The 19,834-nt window shown below is 46.9% G+C and overlaps 1 protein-coding gene across 1 annotated transcript in view; it reads left to right on the plus strand.

Moving 5' to 3' along the window:
- Positions 1–19,834, plus strand: part of CCT5 (chaperonin containing TCP1 subunit 5) — a 145,781-nt gene that overhangs the window by 109,091 nt on the left and 16,856 nt on the right. The window contains exons 9-10 of the mRNA XM_033929813.1: positions 11,095–11,232; positions 11,941–12,121. Of these exons, the coding sequence (XP_033785704.1) occupies positions 11,095–11,232; positions 11,941–12,121 (319 nt within the window). The remainder of the gene's footprint in view (positions 1–11,094; positions 11,233–11,940; positions 12,122–19,834) is intronic.

The following is a 19,834-nucleotide window of genomic DNA, read 5'->3' on the forward strand; positions in this document are numbered from 1 at the left end:
GGCCCATAGAGTTCGAGCTATGGCAGCATCTGTGGCTTTCCTCCGTTCCACTCCTATTGAGGAAATCTGCAAAGCTGCTACTTGGTCCTCAGTTCATACTTTTACATCTCACTATTGTCTGGATGCATTCTCCAGACGGGATGGACACTTCGGCCAATCTGTTTTGGATTTTTTGGACTCAGCCTCCAAGGGAATAGAGAGAGAGTCACACATCTCTTTCAGAAATGAGGTGAAAGAGGTGGCATCAGGCTTAGAGGACGGATCTAAAACAGAAGGATCCTCGTCAGCCGATGAACACTCCCCCTCAGAGAGAAGAGGCTCTTCGGAGTCACCCCACAGATCAGGATCCCTAACTTGGAAGCTGCGATCACGGGACTCCGGTGTGGAAGGTTCCAGGTGTCGAGTTTTGCGTGTCGACTTACCTGACCTTAGAGAAGCGGTACCGGGAGATGTTAAGGGCTGTGTCGGTGCCGAAGTTTGCACAGCCTGGTGTAAGGACCTCGGTTCCGGTGCTAAGATCGGCATGGATACCGATGAAGCAGAATGTACCGGTACCGACAAAGTGGATGCAGATAAAAGGGGCTGCTCCACTGTCGGTACCGGTGGCTCAGACCGGACCGGGACTGGAAGGCTCGGTTTCAAGAGTGCAGGAAGGAGCTGTTGCAACTGCAGGACGGCGGCAATTCGCTCGTCCAGCAAAGGCACCGGTACCGCTTTTTTCTTCTGCGGTACCTTCGGTGCCGCTCGACACTCCGAAGAGGAGGAACCCGAGGTCGAGGGGCTCACCTCAATCGGTGCGGAGCGCTTCCGCGGGCGCCTCGAGGTCGGCAGGACTGGGCTCGCTGCTACTGAGACCGGAGGATGCTCCAGCGAGGAAGGCTTCTTAGCCGGCTTACCTGGAGAGTGCGACGCCGGCGCGGTGTCGACGAGGTGGGTGCCGACTGAGACGGGGCCGATGACGGGGCCGTTGCCGCAGAATCAGACATATCGGCACCAAACAATAACCGTTGCTGGATCTGACGGTTTTTCAAGGTTCTCTTTTTTAAAGTGGCACAGCGGGTGCAGGTGGACGCCCGATGGTCAGGACCCAGGCACTGTAAGCACCAGTTATGCGGGTCGGTGAGAGAAATGGGCCGTGCGCACCGCTGGCACTTCTTAAACCCGGGTTGGGGGGGCATGAACGTAAAAACGGCTTCTGCCAAATCGAAGGCCGAGGCCTCGATGGTGGCAGCAGGCCCCGCCGGGGTAAAACCGAAGAAAGAAAAGAAAAAAAACTTCTTTTTTTAAAAAAAAAAAATAAGAAAAGAAAAAAGGAAATACAATTTCCGAAGAGGTTTTCGCGAGCGGGAAGGCGATCAGGAAAAAAGTTTTCAACAGCCGTTGAAAAGTACGTCTTAGCTCCGCGGAAACTAAGAAACTGGGGACCGCGCGCCTCTGTCGGGCGGGAAGGCACGTGCGCGGTGCGGCCTAATAGAACTTTCCAAGTTCTTAGAGTGCAATCACTCTAAAATTGTCCGTACCGAGGCTCCGTCGGTGCCGTCACCCATCAGTCAAGAATATCTGCCTGCTGTCCCTGGATATCACCTGTTACGGTAAGTAACTGGGCTTTACGTCAGAAGGGGTGGACCCAGCAGACAGTCATCGCGGAACCTTTCCGCAACTCCCTGCGGCTGCTGGGTCCACCCCCTCCGACGTAACTTACTTCTTCCGGAGCAGAGCCATCAGACGTACTCATCGCAGGACCTTCCTGCACCTCAGTGTGGCTGCCAACTCTCTTCCAGAGCGGGTGCACCGGCAGCCATGCTGAGGAACAGGTCCTTTTCAACAGTAGGGCAGGACGTTCCGGACCCGGACCTGGATGACTATGCACCCCCTAGGGCATACTCCCGGGATGAACTGCCCCTCCCCCCCCCCTTGGTACAAGGCAGAGAGCAGGAGAGTCTGAGTGACAAAAGCAGGGCTTGGAAGGGGAGAGCAGGAAGGTGCATGAAGTAAAGTTTTTTTTTGTTGTTTTTAAAAAAAAAAAAGTCGCAGCTGGACGAGTCTACACGCATGCGCAGACCATCTACAGATGGTCTGCACATGCGTTTGGATCGCAGACCTGGGATTCGTGCTGGCAGATGGGGAGCATTCCTCCAATCGCCCCATCTGCATATTAGAGTTTAGGGAATTCATCAGATCGGGCCTGATTGGGCAGGTTCATGAATCTAGCCCTTAGTCATTGCATTCCACTGTCCTGCTGGGGTATTGGGCATGGGAAGGGGGGGTAAGGAGGGGGGATTAGGGTTAATTTGTGGTGGAAGGGATTTAACTCGTTTACACTTTGTAATTTATCTGTGTTCTTGGTTGTTTGTATTTTCTATTGAAAGAGCTATTGGAGGTATGTCGTACATTGTATAATATTAAAACAAACAAAAAAAACTATAAAAACCTTTAAAGTTTTAAAAAAAAAACATCAGACTGGAGTCTCCATACACACTGTTTCTTTTCTGCCGAAAGTGGTTTTGGCGTTTCATGTTAATCAGGAAATCTGCTTACCTGCATTTCAGTCCACAGGTTCTAAGAAACAGGACTACATTTTGAAGAAGTTGGAATGTGAGAAGAGTGCTTCGTTATCTGGAAGTCACAAACAAGTTTAGACCTCTGACCATCTGTTTGTGCTGACTCATTCGATTAAGCAAGGCACACACACTTCCTAGGCCACAATTTCCAGGTGGTTCCGTAAAGCCATTTCGTCAGCCTACCTTATCTATGGAAAGACAGTCCCCTGTTTCTGTTAAGGCGCATTCAACTAGATGTGGAGCTTTGTTTTGGACAGAGGCTAGGGGCAGTCTCTCTAACGGAGATTTATAGAGCTGTGACTTGGTCCATTTTCAAAGTTTTACAGGGTGGACATTGCGGCAAGAGAGGACCCTGCCTTTGGTTTCTCACTGTTATGGTTCCGGTGCAGTCAGCCCACCTTAGATTTCTGGGCTGCTTTTGTGTGTCCTGCTTGTCCAGAATGACACACCTATTGCACTGGAAAAAGAGTTTGTTCTTACCTTGATAAGTCTTTCCAGTAGATATGTGAGTCATTCTTAACAAGTTTCAAGTTTATTAAAATTTTGATTTGAACGCAATATCAAATAATTCAATGCGTTTAACAATAGTAATTTTGGGGGGACAAATAACAATTTAAACAATAAAAACATACAATCTTATCTATAATTATCTAAAGATACATAAGGAATAGAAGGATAAATTACATTTGTTTAAAATAAAATAACCAAAAGAAAAAACATTTAGGGAGAAACAACTTCAGGAGGGATATTTAAAGGTTTTACAGAAACTTGATCTAAAAGTAACTGGTTTGTTCTTTTTTTTTTTTTATGGAAAAACTTGATCTGAAATGATAATAGAAAATCGACAAGATTATCTAATTTAGGTTTCATATGCATCTTTATAAAGATAGCTTTTTAGTTTACTTTTAAATTTTTCTAAGGGAGAGATCACGTGATGCACTGAGCCAAGGCAGAAGCAGGCTGCCTGAGCTCCCGGGCCCCAAGTCCTGAAGCGCCCTACCAGCCTTTGGAGGTGAGCCGGGAGACAGCGCTTTGCAGCGCTTGCTGTGCACAATATATGGACAGATTTCTGTCCTCTCCTGCGTCGCCGATGTCCACCCGCACTCAAAAAAAGGATCGGGACCGCCCGCAGCACGGCGCTGACAAAATGGCGCCGGTCACCTCCACAGCCGCGATTCAGCAAATAGCGCCGGAGGCGCTAACGGCCCTCACTCAAGCAGTAACAGTGGCAATGCAGCCCAGCATAGAAAACTTTCTGAACAGCTCCAAAAGCTCGAAAATCTACTTGTGAAGACTACTAGCCGCACCACAGCGCTGGAGACTCGGGTTTCCAGCGTCGAGGATACACAGCAGGCACATAACACCACGTTACAAGAACTGCAGGCTCTGACTCAAAAACAAGCAGAAAGACTGGAAGATCTTGAAAATAGATCCAGAAGATCTAACTTACGTTTTTTGGGAATTCCGGAAACAGTACCCGGTCCTAAGCTCCTGCAGGTGCTGGAGGCCTGGCTGACCAGTTCCTTTCCCTTGAAGGAGGGCCTGGGGCCTATTCGACTGGAGAGAGCACACCGGCTAGGTCGAGAACAAGCAAAAGAGGCGAGGCCTCGCATGGTAATAGCCAAACTTTTAAACTATAACCATAAAGTGGAAATCTTGCGCAAATATAAACAACTTCGGGAGACTTTAGCATTTGAGGAGTCCAAGGTGCACATTTTCCAGGACTACTCTGTGGCCCTAACAGAGTGCAGGAAGCAATTCTACCCACTTTGCTCCTCTTTGGCTGAAAAATAAATACGCTTTCTCTTTTTATATCCAGCCACTTTGAAAATCAGGGACGCTGGCAGGTATTTGAGGCCGTGGCTGAGGCGGCCCTTTATGTGAACACTCAAGTGTTGCCCCAGTCGGACCTTACATGAGAGAGCACATGGTGTGCTTCCTTGTTTGTCACATGCTCCTGTGTGCCTGTGGCATTGTGGATGCACCGGGATCTCTTGGTTTGGGGGAAGCCTGGATCTCAGATAATATGGCTGTTACTTGCTATTCTGGTTTAAGTTTGTTTACAATTTTGTGTTTTTTCCTGTTCTAGTTCAGAAATTGATATACTGTATATTTGAGCTCATCCTAATGTTCATTTGCTCTGCAGACTGCTCTTATGACTATTGTATTTACTGTATGGGAACTCGGGGCCCGGAGTGGCATTGTTTTGTGATCTTTCACACCTTTGGGACCGCTTAGGGCAAACCTGAGGCTGTGACCACAACCATGCAATTGGGGAGACGGTTGGGAAGGGAGGGGGGGTTGGGGTTCCGGGGGGGAGTCCTTGGCCTACGTGATTGCTGCTGGTATTCTTTCAATTATTGGGAAGGGTGGGATCAGACCCTGCTGCGAGACTCCTGCACCTGACATTTACCATGGTACTGGTGTTGCTCGGGCGGGTCCTGAGCGTCATGTGGCTGCCCTGGGTATGGCTGGGAACCCAGGGTGGATTTTTTCCGCACTTAGCATTTTATATGTTTGTACTAGCCCCTTTTGTACCTGCTGGCTAACACTTTGAGAATAGTATCCTGGAATGTTTCGGGCATTACCTCTCCCATAAAACGAACAAAAATTTTAACATAGCTCAAACGACATAAGGTAGACATAGCCTGTCTGCAAGAAACCCGACTTACAGACTTGGAACATCAGAAATTAAGGAGGTCCTGGGTAGCCGCAGTGTATGCAGCATCTTCAACTCATAAGCGGGCAGGGGTGGCGATACTGATTAGTAAGACATTGTCTTACACTGCGAAAGTAGTAGCCTCGGACCCACAGGGCCGCTACCTCTTGCTGCAGCTGTCAGTAGGCACATATTCCTTTTACTTGATGAATGTATATGCACCTAATACCTATGACCATTCCTTCTTTGAGGGTCTAACTGCCATGCTTCTTGGGCGGGTTACTTCTGCTCTGTCTTCACCCGAGAACCACTGGGGCATGGCCCTCAGTTACAGACAAGGGCTAACTCAGTTGACCCATTTAGCGATTTCAAATTTACGCCCAACAGTGTCTACGTTGAGCTGTCAAAGCTCAAGGTTTACAAGGCAATGGGACCGGACAACCTGCACCCCAGGGTGCTCAGGGAGTTGAGTGATGTCTTGGCGGAGCCGCTGTCAGCGCTCTTCAACCTCTCCCTTAGTTCAGGTAGCGTCCCGTTGGACTGGAAGAAGGCTAACGTCATTCCACTCTACAAGAAAGGCTCCAAGACAGAAGCGGCAAACTACAGACCAGTGAGTCTCACATCAATAGTGAGCAAACTAATGAAAACTCTTATCAAACACCAATTAGATACGATCCTGAATGAAGAGAACCTACGGGATTCCCGTCAACATGGATTTACTAAGGGGAGATCCTGCCAATCCAACCTGATCAGTTTCTTTGACTGGGTGACGGGGAAGCTAGATGTTGGAGAGTCCCTGGACATCGTATACCTGGACTTTAGCAAAGCATTCGATAGCGTGCCTCATCGCAGGTTGCTAAGCAAGATGAGTTCCATAGGATTGGGCGACACATTGACGAAGTGGGTTGGGAACTGGCTTGGAGGTAGGGTTCAAAGGGTAATGGTGAACGGCACCACCTCTTAAATGACGGAGGTGATCAGCGGAGTGCCCCAGGGCTCTGTCTTGGGCCCGATACTGTTCAATATCTTTATAAGGGACTTGGCAGAAGGGCTTCGAGGTAAGATAACATTATTTGCCGATGACGCCAAACTAAGCAATGTAGTGGGCAAAAGCACAATAGATAAAATTCAATGCCCGACAATATGATGCACGATCTACTCTTACTAGAGTACTGGTCTAAGACATGGTAGCTCAGCTTCAATGCCAAAAAATGCAAAGTTATGCACCTGGGTACCCAAAATCCATGCAGGACTTATACCCTTAATGGCGAGATCCTAACAAGAACGGTAGCAGAACGGGACTTAGGGGTGATCGTCAGTGAGGACATGAAGGCTGCCAATCAAGTGGAGCAAGCTTCTTCCAAGGCAAGACAAATCATAGGTTGCATACGCAGGGGTTTCGTCAGCCGTAAGCCTGAAGTCATTATGCCTTTGGTGAGACCGCACCTGGAATACTGTGTGCAATTCTGGAGGCCGCATTACCGTAAGGATGTGCTGAGGCTGGAATCGGTCCAGAGAATGGCCACCCGGATGGTCTCGGGACTGAAGGATCTCCCGTACGAAGAACGGTTAGATAAATTACAGCTATACTCGCTCGAAGAGCGCAGAGAGAGGGGAGACATGATCGAGACGTTCAAGTATCTCACGGGCCGCATCGATGCAGAGGAGGATATCTTCTTTTTCAAGGGTCCCACGGCAACAAGAGGACACCAGTGGAAAATCAGAGGCGGGAAACTGCACGGTGACACCAGGAAATTCTTTTTCACCGAAAGGGTGATTGATCGCTGGAATGGTCTTCCACTTCAGGTGATTGAGGCCAGCAGCGTGCCTGATTTTAAGGCCAAATGGGATCGACACGTGGGATCTATTCGCAAAGTAAAGGCAGGGGAGGGTCATTAGGGTGGGCAGACTGGATGGGCCGTGGCCCTTATCTGCCGTCAATTTCTATGTTTCTATGTTCTCAGCCGGGACCTGGTGCAAGTATATCTCATACCAGAGGCCTGCCCTATCATTGCGCCATTTTAGATCTGGTGGACCCGTGGAGAATTCTCCATACCACTGAACGGGATTACACACACCGCTCCAGAGCACATAACACACAATCTAGGATAGATTACATCCTTACCACGCGCAGAGCATTTTTAAATGTGGATGCAGCGGTAATAAGCCCGGCGGTGATTTCAGATCACGTGATGATCTGGCTAGATGTGAATGTGGGCTTCAGTTTACGCGGACCTGTACGTTGGCGCTTCCCTAGTTATCTATTTTCTGATGACCATTTCAAAACATACCTAACGACTAAATGGGGTGAATTCCTAGACTTTAATGGTCAGCATAGCAATGATCCAACACTGTTTTGGAGCACGGCTAAGGTGGTGCTCAGAGGAGATTGTATAACTTATGTAATAGCGCATAATCGCCGTTTGTCCCGGGGAATACTGCGGTTGGAAAAAGAACTAGCAAGCGCTAAGCGTCAGTATACCCTATTCCAGACCCGCCACGCTAGGGAACACTTAACTTCTGTGGAAACGACCCTCAACTCCTATATACCTGAGCGCACAGTGAAAATGCTCTTGTATCAAAATTTCGCTACCATCGCTATGGAAATAGGGCAGGGAAGTTATTAGCCCGCTTGACTTCCCAGGTGCGGGGTCACCGTTATGTTCTGGGATTGAGGGATAGTACGGGCCAATTTCACCACACTACTGAACACATTGCACAACTTTTTCAGTCCCACTTCGGGAAGATATATGGGCGCCGGGACTCGGGAACTGAACCCCTTATTAAGGACTATTTCGCGGATTCTGGTCTACAGCCGCTCTCTGATTCGGATGTTAGGTTTCTTAATGCACCCATCACCCCTAAAGAACTACATAAAGCTATCCACAATCAACGGAATTTTTCGGCTCCAGGGCCGGATGGCTTTACGGCAGAATTTTATAAACTGCCCTAGCTAGCCCCATGACACTACAACAGACATGGAGTGGTCACTTCCCATTTACGTGGGCTCAGACTTCAATTCGCTATTTGGGGGTACAGATCCCCCGAGACCTTACGACCCTGTACACCAGCAATATCACCCCATTGCTTCAAGACACCTCACAACATCTACAGAATTGGTCCACTTTTCCCTTATCGGTGGCGGGCCGGGTAGCCCTTTTTAACATGGTGCTCTTTCCCAAATGGTTATATCGCTTTCAGGTTTTACCTCTGCTGCTGTCCCATGCCCATAACATTCGTTTAACGAAAGAGCTACAGCGTTTTCTATGGGGTGGTAAGTGACCACGTATGCCCTTGCTACGGATGTGTTTGCCCAGGGATAGGGGGGGCTATGGTTTATTAAATGTACGTTGGTATGCTATGGCTTGTCAGATGAGACATATTAATGATTGGTTTAGAGGAGCATCTGATTTTTCTGCTACACCACTGGAGTTATCTTTGCTGGCTCCGTTCCATGTGAGCTATTTTCTACATGTGGTGGATCCGAGGATGCGTCCTTTGGTGTCTCACTATCCCATTTTTACGCCGGCCAGAAAGATATGGAGATGGGTCTGTAAAACAGCTAAATTGTCTTCTAGGGTGTCTTTATATTTGCCTTTACAGGGCAATGGAGCTTTCCAGCCGGGCATGCAAAATGCCACCTTTCTTAGGTGGCAAGCACAAGGTCTACAATATCTTTTTCACCTGTTTTCGGAGGAGGGGAGCCTGGTCACATTTGCCGAGCTGCAACGGACTTTTGACCTACAGGCTAATGATCTCTTCGCCTATTACCAGATCCGTCACTATGTTCAGTCCCTCCCAGTGGCTGCCCTTACTGAAGTCTGCAGGGAGGCGCTTTCGGAACTCTTCAGCCTTTCAGCCCAACAGAGGATTCCTCTACGATTTCATATTGTGGGGATCCGGGATTGCCAACCAAGTACGAATCTGGATATATTAGCGACAGTGTGGGCTGAGGACTTGCATTGCCAGTTGACTGCTCAACAGTTACAACGGGTCCTGAAGAACATTCAGAAGGTGTCACCCAATATTACTCACTGGGAAATGCAATTGAAAATTGTTCTTAGACTTTACATTCCACCGGAACGTGCAGCCCGGATGGGGATTACTGCGTCGCATTCTTGCCCGAAATGCAATCAGGCTCACGCATCTTTGAGTTACATGTTTTGGACCTGCCCCGCAATCCAGCAGTTTTGGAGACATCTTGGCCTATATACTACATCTTGGCCTATATACTAGGCGATGGCTTCCGCAACCGAGGGCGTTATTTGGATTTTATAATATAGCCTCGCCCAAACCCAGGGGAATGTCAGCATTTATCTCCAGAGCCCTTTTGATGGGAAAAAAGCCATCCTCACCAACTGGCTCTCCCGTGATCCCCTGTCATATGCACAATGGAGATCCCTAATGATAGTGCACGCAACACTGGAGAGACGCATGGTGGGAGACTTGACTCTTGGCCCGGGTCGCAAATTTTGTCAGGTGTGGGAGCACTTCTGGCAGGACCTCACACCGCGTGCTCGCAGTAGACTTTTGAATCTTTAAGATTTTATTCCCACTCTCAGCTGTTGGACTGGCCATGGACTCTTGGGGGGGGGATGGGAGGGGAACTGATTATATTGTTGAAAATGTTATTTCCTGAATGGTACTACTGTTTGTATTTGCTTCTTACTGCTGGAATAATAAAAATCATTTAAACATAAATTTTTCTAAGGAAGTTTCAGCGCGCAAATAAATTGGAAGTTTATTCCAAAGCTGGGGTCCCAAGATAGAGAAAATTGTGATTCTTCTAGTGCCAATTACTTTCAATGATGGAATGGACAACAAATACTGATCAGCTGATCTAAGAGATCTAGCTGGGGAATAAGGTATTAAATATCGATATAAAAATATAGGAGTATTAGTTTTCTGAATTTTAAATGTCAATAGCGCAATTTTATATGTTATTCTGTGTGAAATCGGTAGCCAGTGTGCTTCTTGCAAGAGAGGAGTGGCATGATCGTATTTTTTAGATTTAGTAATAATTTTTATTGCTGTGTTTTGTATTATTTGTAATCTTCGTATTTCTTTCTGTGTTATACCTTGGTACAGTGTTTTGCAGTATTGCAGTAGTCCAGCCTAGAAATTATCAAAGAGTGAATTAACACATTAACCCCCGCCATGTCCTTCCTGTGCCTGCCTACTGTCTCATTCTGTTTGTTCATGCTCCAAGTACGTATCTTGGATGCCAGTCAACCCTTTGGGTCCTGAAAAATACTGTATTAATATGATTTTAGCATCTACAAGAGTACTGCCTGAGCTCCTTTGATGCTTCTGTTGGCTGTTACTTGTTCATTGATTGATCAAGTGTTATGTTCGAGCAGAACAGTTTATTGGTTTGTGAAGTTTCCCATTTTCCCTTACTTCACATAATTTCAGTAAAGCTCAAGCTTCGGTACTAACTACAGGTGGCAGTAGAGCATCCCGTGAAGTAGGAGGATCGCAGCAATGGGGAGATAACCTGCTTGTCCCTAATGATACACCTATCTAGGTGGGCTTTTAACCTAGATTTGATTACTGCCAAAGATGGGAGTTTAACATACTAACTTACCTTAGACAATACTAGCACAGTAGATTACAAATAAAATATATATATTAAACTAGAAAAGTGAGAGAAGCACAATCCATCTTAATATAAAAGAGAAAATAAAAAGCATAAAATCTCTACCATGTTCAAGTATTTGCTTACTCCGCCCCATCAACTCCTGCCACCATGCCATATTTGTCAAAAACATTTAAACAAGGATACAGACTGAGAAGCTACATAGACTGTTCATTTGGATGTATTTTTATACATGCTGTCTGTAGAAACAACTTTTTTCTTTATGTGAATTCTAGATCATCGAAGAAGCAAAACGAGCTCTACATGATGCATTATGTGTAATCCGGAATCTGGTTCGTGATGATCGCATTGTGTATGGTGGGGGAGCTGCAGAGATCTCATGTGCACTAGCAGTCAGTGAAGCTGCCGATAAGGTGAAGAGTTAGAAGAAAGCTCTAGATACGTAAAGGTTTTGTCACAATCTTTGAGCAAAGAGAAGTGCTTTTTAGACACACAAATGGCAGTCACGAGACAATTATGGAAAGTCATCCTCTCTCAAATTATTTTCACTGATATCGGAGGCAGTGCTGTTCAATGGACCAAAGTTCAATTCTGGGTCAGATCTGGTACTTCTTGGTTCAACTGGATCTATAAAAACAGGTTAACCTCTTTTTGTGAGGTAATACTAGTCAGTCATCCTGCAACTGTGACACCCTGTGACTAACTTTAGATAACAAGTTTTTGGAAGGAGCCCTGGTGAATACAGTTAAGATTGTGAGCCCACCAGGACAGACAGGGAAAAATGCTTGAATACCTGAATAAATTCATATAAACCATTCTGAACTCCCCTGGGAGAACAGTATAGAAATTGCGCACCACTATATTCCCTCTTAACTCATTCTGCCCTGTCATTGTAATTTTCAAATTAATAAATAGTCACAAATAGATGCATGCTACCCCTCCGATGTTGGTTCCTTGAGTTTACTGCACAAAAAGGAACAGGAAGAAACTGTTTCCTATCTCCCCCTCCCCCATCACATTTTCTTTACAATTCATTCCCTCCTGCCTGCTCCTCCATTTATTATATTGATATCTATATTGTGTGTTTTTTAATTTAGTTTTTATTGTAATTCTTTGTTCAGTGTCCATCTTTGGAGCAGTATGCTATGCGAAGTTTTGCTGATGCATTAGAAGTCATTCCTATGTCACTATCAGAAAACAGTGGTATGAATTCTATTCAGACCATGACTGAAGTACGAGCTAGGCAAGTGAAAGAAAACAATCCAGCCCTTGGTATTGACTGCCTGCATAAGGAAACTAATGGTAAGAAACATTAAATCATTCTTAACAAAAATATGCTTCCTCCCCAAAGGACACAGATTTGATATTAAGTGGCTTACTATTCTTTTTTTTCTTTATCCTAGGACAAGCAGGCAGCATATTCTCATATGTGGGTAATGTCATCTACAGAGCCCGGTACGGACAGTGTTAAAAGTAAACTGTCACTTGAAGTTTTTAAAGAAATTTTGCGGCTGCCTGCACCACACATGCACGCGAGTGCCTTCCTGCCTGACATAGGCTCACAGTTCCTGAGTTCATTTTCTGCGGAGTGAAGACATGCTTTTTTTTTCTGGACTTCGTCCAATCTGCATTGCCTTCAATCATATTGTTTTTCTAACTGGCCTTTGGCTGTTGTTTTTTCTTTGCTTTCATAGTTTATTTCCTTAATTAAAATTAACAATTTTATTTTTTCCTTCACTATGGCCTTTCAGCCCCTGCGTGGGGCTTTTTAACCTTCGTGTTCTTTTTTGGCAGGCTTTTTCTTCTAATCAATCATTGAGTTTAATTTGGCCATCGCAATTTTCCCATCCATGTCGAAACCATTGTCCAGCTTTTAAAAAGTGCTACCTGTGCCTGTGGCCTATATCAATCACTGACCCACATAGTTGGTGTTTGCAGTGTTTGGACCCTGAGCATTGTGTTGACACCTGCATGCGCTGTTCACCTTACAAAAGCGCACACTAAAAGCTCATCACATTCAGCAAGAGAAACTTCGGTTCAGCCATGGACACTGGAAAACATTGTGGTACTGGCGGTATCAGCATCGGACGTGATACTAGCATCGTGGAAGCCAGCTAAGAAACCATCTTCCCAGTAAACATCGCAGGCCTCTCAGTATCAAGTCCCTTGATGCAAGCCAAACAATGACGCCATTGCTCTCCATCTCTGCAGGTCTCCTTCAGGGCGTGCATCCTCGTTGAGATCACCCACCCCTTGACACCCTATTGTACCTATGGTACCAGTTGTTGAGCCAGTGCAGCTCTTCAAAGATCTACTCAATGAGTATTTCAGGAGGGAGATTGGTGACATGTTTAAATTACATGCAACACCAGTGCTAACATCGACTCCTTTGGTACTGGCCCAGCCTAAGCATAGCTTTCCAAGGCCACAGGGTACTTATTACAGATCTCCATCAAGGCATCAGACTTTCTTTACTAAATACATTAGACAATTGGACAAATTAGAGGCTGACACTGAGTCCAGGGCAGAACTCCTTGAAGCTATAGATTATGATAAACTTCCTAAGGAATGTCTCAAGTAGAGAATGATATGGGGAAAAAATTTATCCCCGTCCCCGCGAGCTCCATCCGCCAGTATCAATGTGAGCCCATTCCCTCTAGCCTGAACGATACCCCCTCCACCTACCCCTTTACCTTAAAGGATCATCAAAAGACCAGCAGGAGGTATGCCCTACTCCCTCCTGCCTAACACCCCTCAGACACCATCCACATCTGAAATTGGCAAGAGGAATGCCCACTCCCTCCTGCCTGAATGACACCCACCCCCGTCTGAACGACCATGAACCCCCTTCCCCTTCCTTTACTGGAATCTGGAATCTACTTAGGAGGGTCCTTGGACACCTAGGCCAATCAGGGCCTTAGGCTCCTTCCAGAGAACACAGGGAAGGGGAAGGCCTACCATTTTGAAGAGGCGGGCCTGCCAGCAAGAGAGAAGGCATCACTCTTGATGGTCTTCATTCCGGTCTTCATTCCAATCCAGATTCCAGTCAAAGTAGTTGGAGGGGGTTTTGGGAGGGGCTCAAGGTTGTTCTGGCAGGGCTGTAGGGCTCAGGGGGTGTGGTTCAGGCAGGAGGGAGTGGGCATTCCTCTTGCCAATTTTGGGTATGGATAGCGTTGGAAGGGTGTTGTGAGGCAGGAAGGAGTACTAGGCATCTCTCATGCCGATTGGGGAGGGGGTGTCTTTGCGCTGGCTGAGCTGATCAGAGCCGGCAGACCTTTCCAAAGCTGCCAATTTCGATGCTTCCAATTTTCCAATGTTGCAGTCAAGGGGAAAGAGTTGAGAGGAAGAGGACAAGCCGCTGGAATTATTTGAATTTCGGAGGGGAGCCAGGGGAATATCAATAAAGGGTGATAGGGTGTTTCGCACTGCAGGGACAAGGATCTTTACCATTTTTGTGAGTGGTGCGAAGTTTGGTCAACATTCCCACGGAATGGAGGGTATTAGTGTTTCTGTTGTTGTCGATAACTCGTGGGTTGTCATGGTGTTCACCATGTCATTCTCTAGTCTCAAGTTACCATTGCACAATCCTTCTTTCAAAACTTGGAGACGCCCCTTTCCGTTACTGTAGCCCCAAGGAAAATTGATTCACTCTACAGAAAAATTTCTTGTCCTGGGTTTGACAAACTACAACTACAACACTAATAGTTGCTTGTGGAGTCGACCCTTTAAAAAAATCCTCAAGTACAGGATTTATGCTTCTGCACCACTGGGACGTGAGGGTTATACTATGGACAAATTTGGTCACCATCTCTACCAAAACTCTGTTGGCCAATAGAGTGCTTAATTACAACTTCTTTTTTTTTTTTTTTTTTAATAATTTTTATTAGGTTTCACATCAGTGAGGGAAACAACAATGTACAATCAACAATAAGAAGATAGCCAACCGACCTAACTAGAGAAACTAGAAAAGGAAAAAAAAAAGCCAACATAGTAGTACCAAAAATTTCCATCTTCAAGTGAGGAGGGCAGCTGACAAAAAAAAAAATATTCAAGAGTAATATGAACATACAGCAAGAGGTGTCTCCCCCCCCCCCACTTGCCAAGTACAGTCCGAAAGGTACTAAGCCCAAAGCAGCCGTACAAGTGCCACACTGATAAAGGAAAGCCATTTTTGTGTTTACCCCCTCCCCCCTTATGGTTCCCGCCAGAGGCAACAAAGTCCAACTAAAGGTGGACACACGGGGTCTACGCTACAGCACGCCCTGTAAGATATCTAAGATACTATTCCAATAGGTATCCAGCTCCTCACAATCGACCAACATATGTAAGAGAGCTGGCCACATGCTTGCAGCGAACACACTCCTTGGACTCCCACAGACCTGCCTGGACTCCCCGACATCTAGAAATATAGGCTCTGTGCAAAATCTTAAACTGCATTTTCTGTAGTAGAGCATTCCGAGGCCACGTTGGCGAAGCACTCTTGCAGGCAACTGTCGGAGAACTCCTCCCCGAGGTCTGCAGACCACAGCCGGAATAGAGAGGCCAGGTGGGGGGGGAAGCCCGCTCACCCCTCCGCAATCTGTACCAAGTAGAGACAGAGTTAACAGAAACAGGGAGATGCAGGAAGAAATGATCAAGCTTATGGAAAGACATCCCTGAGGAGACCGAGCCAGCTCACTGTGATAGTAATGCTGCAAATGCAGATACAAATAAAAGAGTTGGCCGGGGACCCCCCAGGTGCGCTGAAGTACCTCCCGAGTGGGAAACTGAGCATTGGACTGCCCCTCCCCCTTGACCCCGGGACAGAATAAGGGGTTCCCCTGAATGGGAACTATCGCCCAGTTGCCCACCAAGCCCATTACCTGTTTCCTCCACCAGTTCCATGCCTTCTGGAGGGAATCTAACCATATTTTACAGCCTAAAGGGACCCCCCACCTCCAAGTGCCCAGCGAGATGTAGGTCATAAGGCTATAGGGACATATCCAGTGTGTCATAAACTCCTGGGGAGGGCAAATTTATCTCACTGCCTCATGAATCCATTGAAATAATGTGGCCACATTATAAAGCATGAGATCAAGCACCGCAAGCCCCCCTTGCTCCCGACCTTTCACCAATTTCTGGTAACTGATACAAGCCCTGCGAGAACGCCAGATAAAGGAACCAATAATCGACTGAAATAAACGCTCATGGACATTCCATAACCAAAAAGGCAGCATCTGCATGAGGTATAGTATTTTGGGCAACAAAGCCATGTTGACCAGTGAGATTCTGCCCAAGAGGGAGAGCAGCATGTCCCCCCCAGCGAGTGAAGGAATCGCGAAATCCTTCAAATTTGGAGACTATATTCCTCTGATAGACACGAGCCCAGTCAGCGCTCAGATAAATACATAGATATTTCAGATCCTGGGTGGCCCATCCAAGGGGAAACTGGGGACTCCCCCAAGAGACACGGGGCTGAAACAGCGATCACCTCCCACTTCCCAAAATTGATGGAGAGGCCAGAAAAGGAACTGAAAAGCTGAATCAAGGCTACAAGGCGCGAGAGATTAGTAGAAGCCTTATGAACAAACAATAACATGTCATCCGCAAACATATCTATGCAACATTCCTGGCCCCCCACGTGAATGCTTGCGAGATCTGAAGAACTCCAAATTTTAATGGCGAGCGGCTCCAAGGATAAGATAAACAAAAGAGGGGAAAGTGGACATCCCTGCCTCATCCCCTGATGTAAAGAAAAAGTGCGCATCTGATCACCGTTAAGCAGGATTTGGGCCATGGGTGCCGTATAAAGAGCCTTGATCCATTGATGAAAAGGACCCGCGATACCAAACTGCTGTAGTACACAGAGCAGATAATCCCACATAACCTTATCGAAGGCTTTCTTGTCGTCTAAACTCACCAGAAGGTCATCCCTGGGAAGCATACGGCCCTCCCGCAAAGCCACTAGCGCCCTAAATATATTTGCAGATTTAAAGCGACCCGGGACAAAACCCACCTAGTCGGGATGAATCAGGAGAGGAATGACTCCCTAATCTTTGGGCCAATATAGAGGTGAGAATCTTTATATCTTGATAGAGCAAAGAAATGGGTCAGTAGGAGCCCACCTGCTCCGGGTCTTAACCAGGCTTGACATTGTTCGGACCGTAACGAACCTCCCTGATGAATATCCTGCACCATAGCAGCCAGAGCCGGACACACCTGCAATCTGAGAATGTTATAAAATTCAGGTCCCATCCCATCAGGTCCCGACGCTTTAGCTAGTTTTAACCAACCGATGGCCACCATAATTTCCTGTACACTAAATGGCGCATTTAACATCTCCAACTCCTCTGGGGAAACCCGAGGGAGCATGATGTCTCAAAAGAAGGCATCCCGAGCAGTAGTGTCATAAGGACCTGCACTGTAAAGATCAGTGTAAAACCGCACAAACTGATCCTGAATATCCTGGCGCATGGTAAGCAGACAAACCTCTACATCCCGTAGCTGAGTGATACGGGACACCTTCCGGCTGGGCCGCACTAGGTTTGCCATCAACTTCCCTGCTTTGTTCCCCCAGTAATGGAGTTTATTTTTGTAGACTTGAATGTGGGTTAATGCACGAGCTGAGAAGATGGCATCAATCTTTTTCCTTACTTTCAGATAATCGTGGCGCTCTGGTCCCTGAGACCGGGCGCAGAACGCCTGTCTGCTGGCCCACAATTGAGTAGTCAGGGCCACCAGCTCAGCCTCCTGACATTTCCTCTTAGAGGCTGTGTAGGCTATGATCTTGCCCCGCAAAAAAGCTTTGGCCGCCTTCCAGAAGGTGACATGAGAAATCTCCCCAGTATAATTGAAGGTAGTGTATTCCTGCCATGCCTCTGCTAAGTAAGCTCTGAAGTCCCTGTCTAAGAAAAGAGTGGGAGGTCAAGCACCACACCTGAGGGAGCCTCTCTGCAAGCCACTGAACCCGCACAACTACAGCAAAGTGGTCAGAGATAACCGCATCAATAATGGAAGACGGCACCACCCACCCCACCCAAGAAGTAGTAGCAACAGATAGTCAATATGAGAGAGACTGTCATGCACCCTAGTGAAAGGTGAAATCCATTTCTCCTGGGTTTTAAGTATGCCACGTATCCAGAAAGTCCAACTCCTGCATGAGGAAGTTGACCCCTCGGGAAGCAGAACCCACCCGCAAGGCCCTCACTGGTTTACAATCTACAGTGAGGTTACTGACCATATTGAAGTCCCCTGCCAAAATAAGCTGATACCCTGTGAAAGAGAGGAGTGAAGCCAACAAGGTAGAGAAGAAGGAATGAGAGTACACATTCGGTGCATAAAGGTTGTAGAGCACCACCTTATGCCCCTGCAATTCCCCCACCAGAAGAACATACCTCCCCTGGGAATCCTGTATAATTTTGTGTGTTATAAAAGCAAGGACTTTATGCACTAAAATTGTCACACACACACCCCCCCCCCCCCCCCCCGACGAGAGTTATAGAAAGCATAGGCAATGTCCCCCAACCAGCCTCTCCGCAGCTTACAATGCTCAGCTGCCATAAGGTGTGTCTCCTGCAAGAATACTACTTGGACACACTTCTTTTTCAGATAAGAGAAGATTTTGGACCGCTTGATGGGTGAATTGATGCCTGCTACATTCAGGGTAAGAAAAGTGATGTCAGCCAGTATCTAGGTCAGGGGTGCCCAAAAGATCGATTGCAAAGGCAATGCGAGTCGATCGTGACTCGTGTTGCCTGTGTCTTCTCCCTGTTCTCGCCTTTGTCTTCTCCCTGTTCTCCGATGCCACAACAGGCCAGCAGCGACTTCAGAAGCGCCAGGCAAACCAGCCTCCCCTCTCCCCCCCTCCCCCAAAGATGTCAATTATGACGTCGGAGAGGAAGTTCCGGCCCCGGAACTTCCTCTCCAACATCAAAATTGACATGGGGGGAAGGCTGCTGGCGTGTTCCGGCTTCGGGAAACAGGGAGAACTCTGCGGCAGCGGCGGTGGTTTGGGGGGCCTGTTCCCAGACGTCGGTGGCGGCTTGGGGAGAAAGAAAGGGGGGCACGAAGACAAAGAAAGAAAGGGGGCAGGGAGACAGAAAGAAAGACAGCAAGTTGGGGGGGACTGGCTTGTTCTGAGGGTTGGCTGCTTTGATTGGGGATCTGATGGTGGACTTGGTCCACAAGTTGAGTATTTTGTACTGGTTACTGGGATGGAAGGAATCAGGGATTTAAAGGGTAATTTTCTTATACACTGGCCTGGCCAATTAAAAGATAGGTCTAAATGTATTAAGCTGCTCCAGTAGAAAGGTACCATCTGTAGCTACTACTGACTCTTATTTTAACATATTCAATTGGACTAACATGTTGTTTTCTGACCTGGGAACTAATATTCCAGGCACCTGCTCCAGTGACAGATTGTTTTATTCAGGTGGCTTTCTTAGCATACAGTTAAAGGGAAACTTGTCTGTGGGCATGCTGGCATGAGAAATTATTTTCTTCTGGGTCAAAACAATTTCAGGCACCGATTAACCAGGCTGCCTAATTTTATTAATAGGGGAGGTGCAGTAAGATGGGGGGAGGAATGGAGTGTGGCAGGGGGCAGGCAGGGAGAGAGGAAGAAAAAGTTGGGTTCATGGAAGGACAGAGATGTTGGGGAATGGAATGAGGTCTGGAAGAGACGAAACATGCAGGAGGCAGAAAGCAGGGAAGAAATATTGGATGCACAGTCAGAAGAAGAAAGTGCAACCAGAGACTCATGAAATCATCAGACAACAAAGGTAGGAAAAATGATTTTATTTTAAGTTTAGTGATCAAAATGTGTCCATTTTGATAATTTATATCTGCTGTCTATATTTTGCATTATGGCCCCCTTTTTACTAAACAGCAGTAGCAGATTTTAGCGCAGGGAGCCTATGAGCGTTGAGGGTAGTGCAGGGCACTTAGCGCAGCTCCCTGCGCTACAAACTGCTATTGTGGTTTAGTAAAATGGAAGGGGGTATATTTGTCTATTTTTGTATAGTTATTACTGAAGTG

The sequence above is a fragment of the Geotrypetes seraphini genome, chromosome 2 (genome assembly GCF_902459505.1).
Source record: "Geotrypetes seraphini chromosome 2, aGeoSer1.1, whole genome shotgun sequence".
NCBI lineage: Eukaryota > Metazoa > Chordata > Amphibia > Gymnophiona > Dermophiidae > Geotrypetes > Geotrypetes seraphini.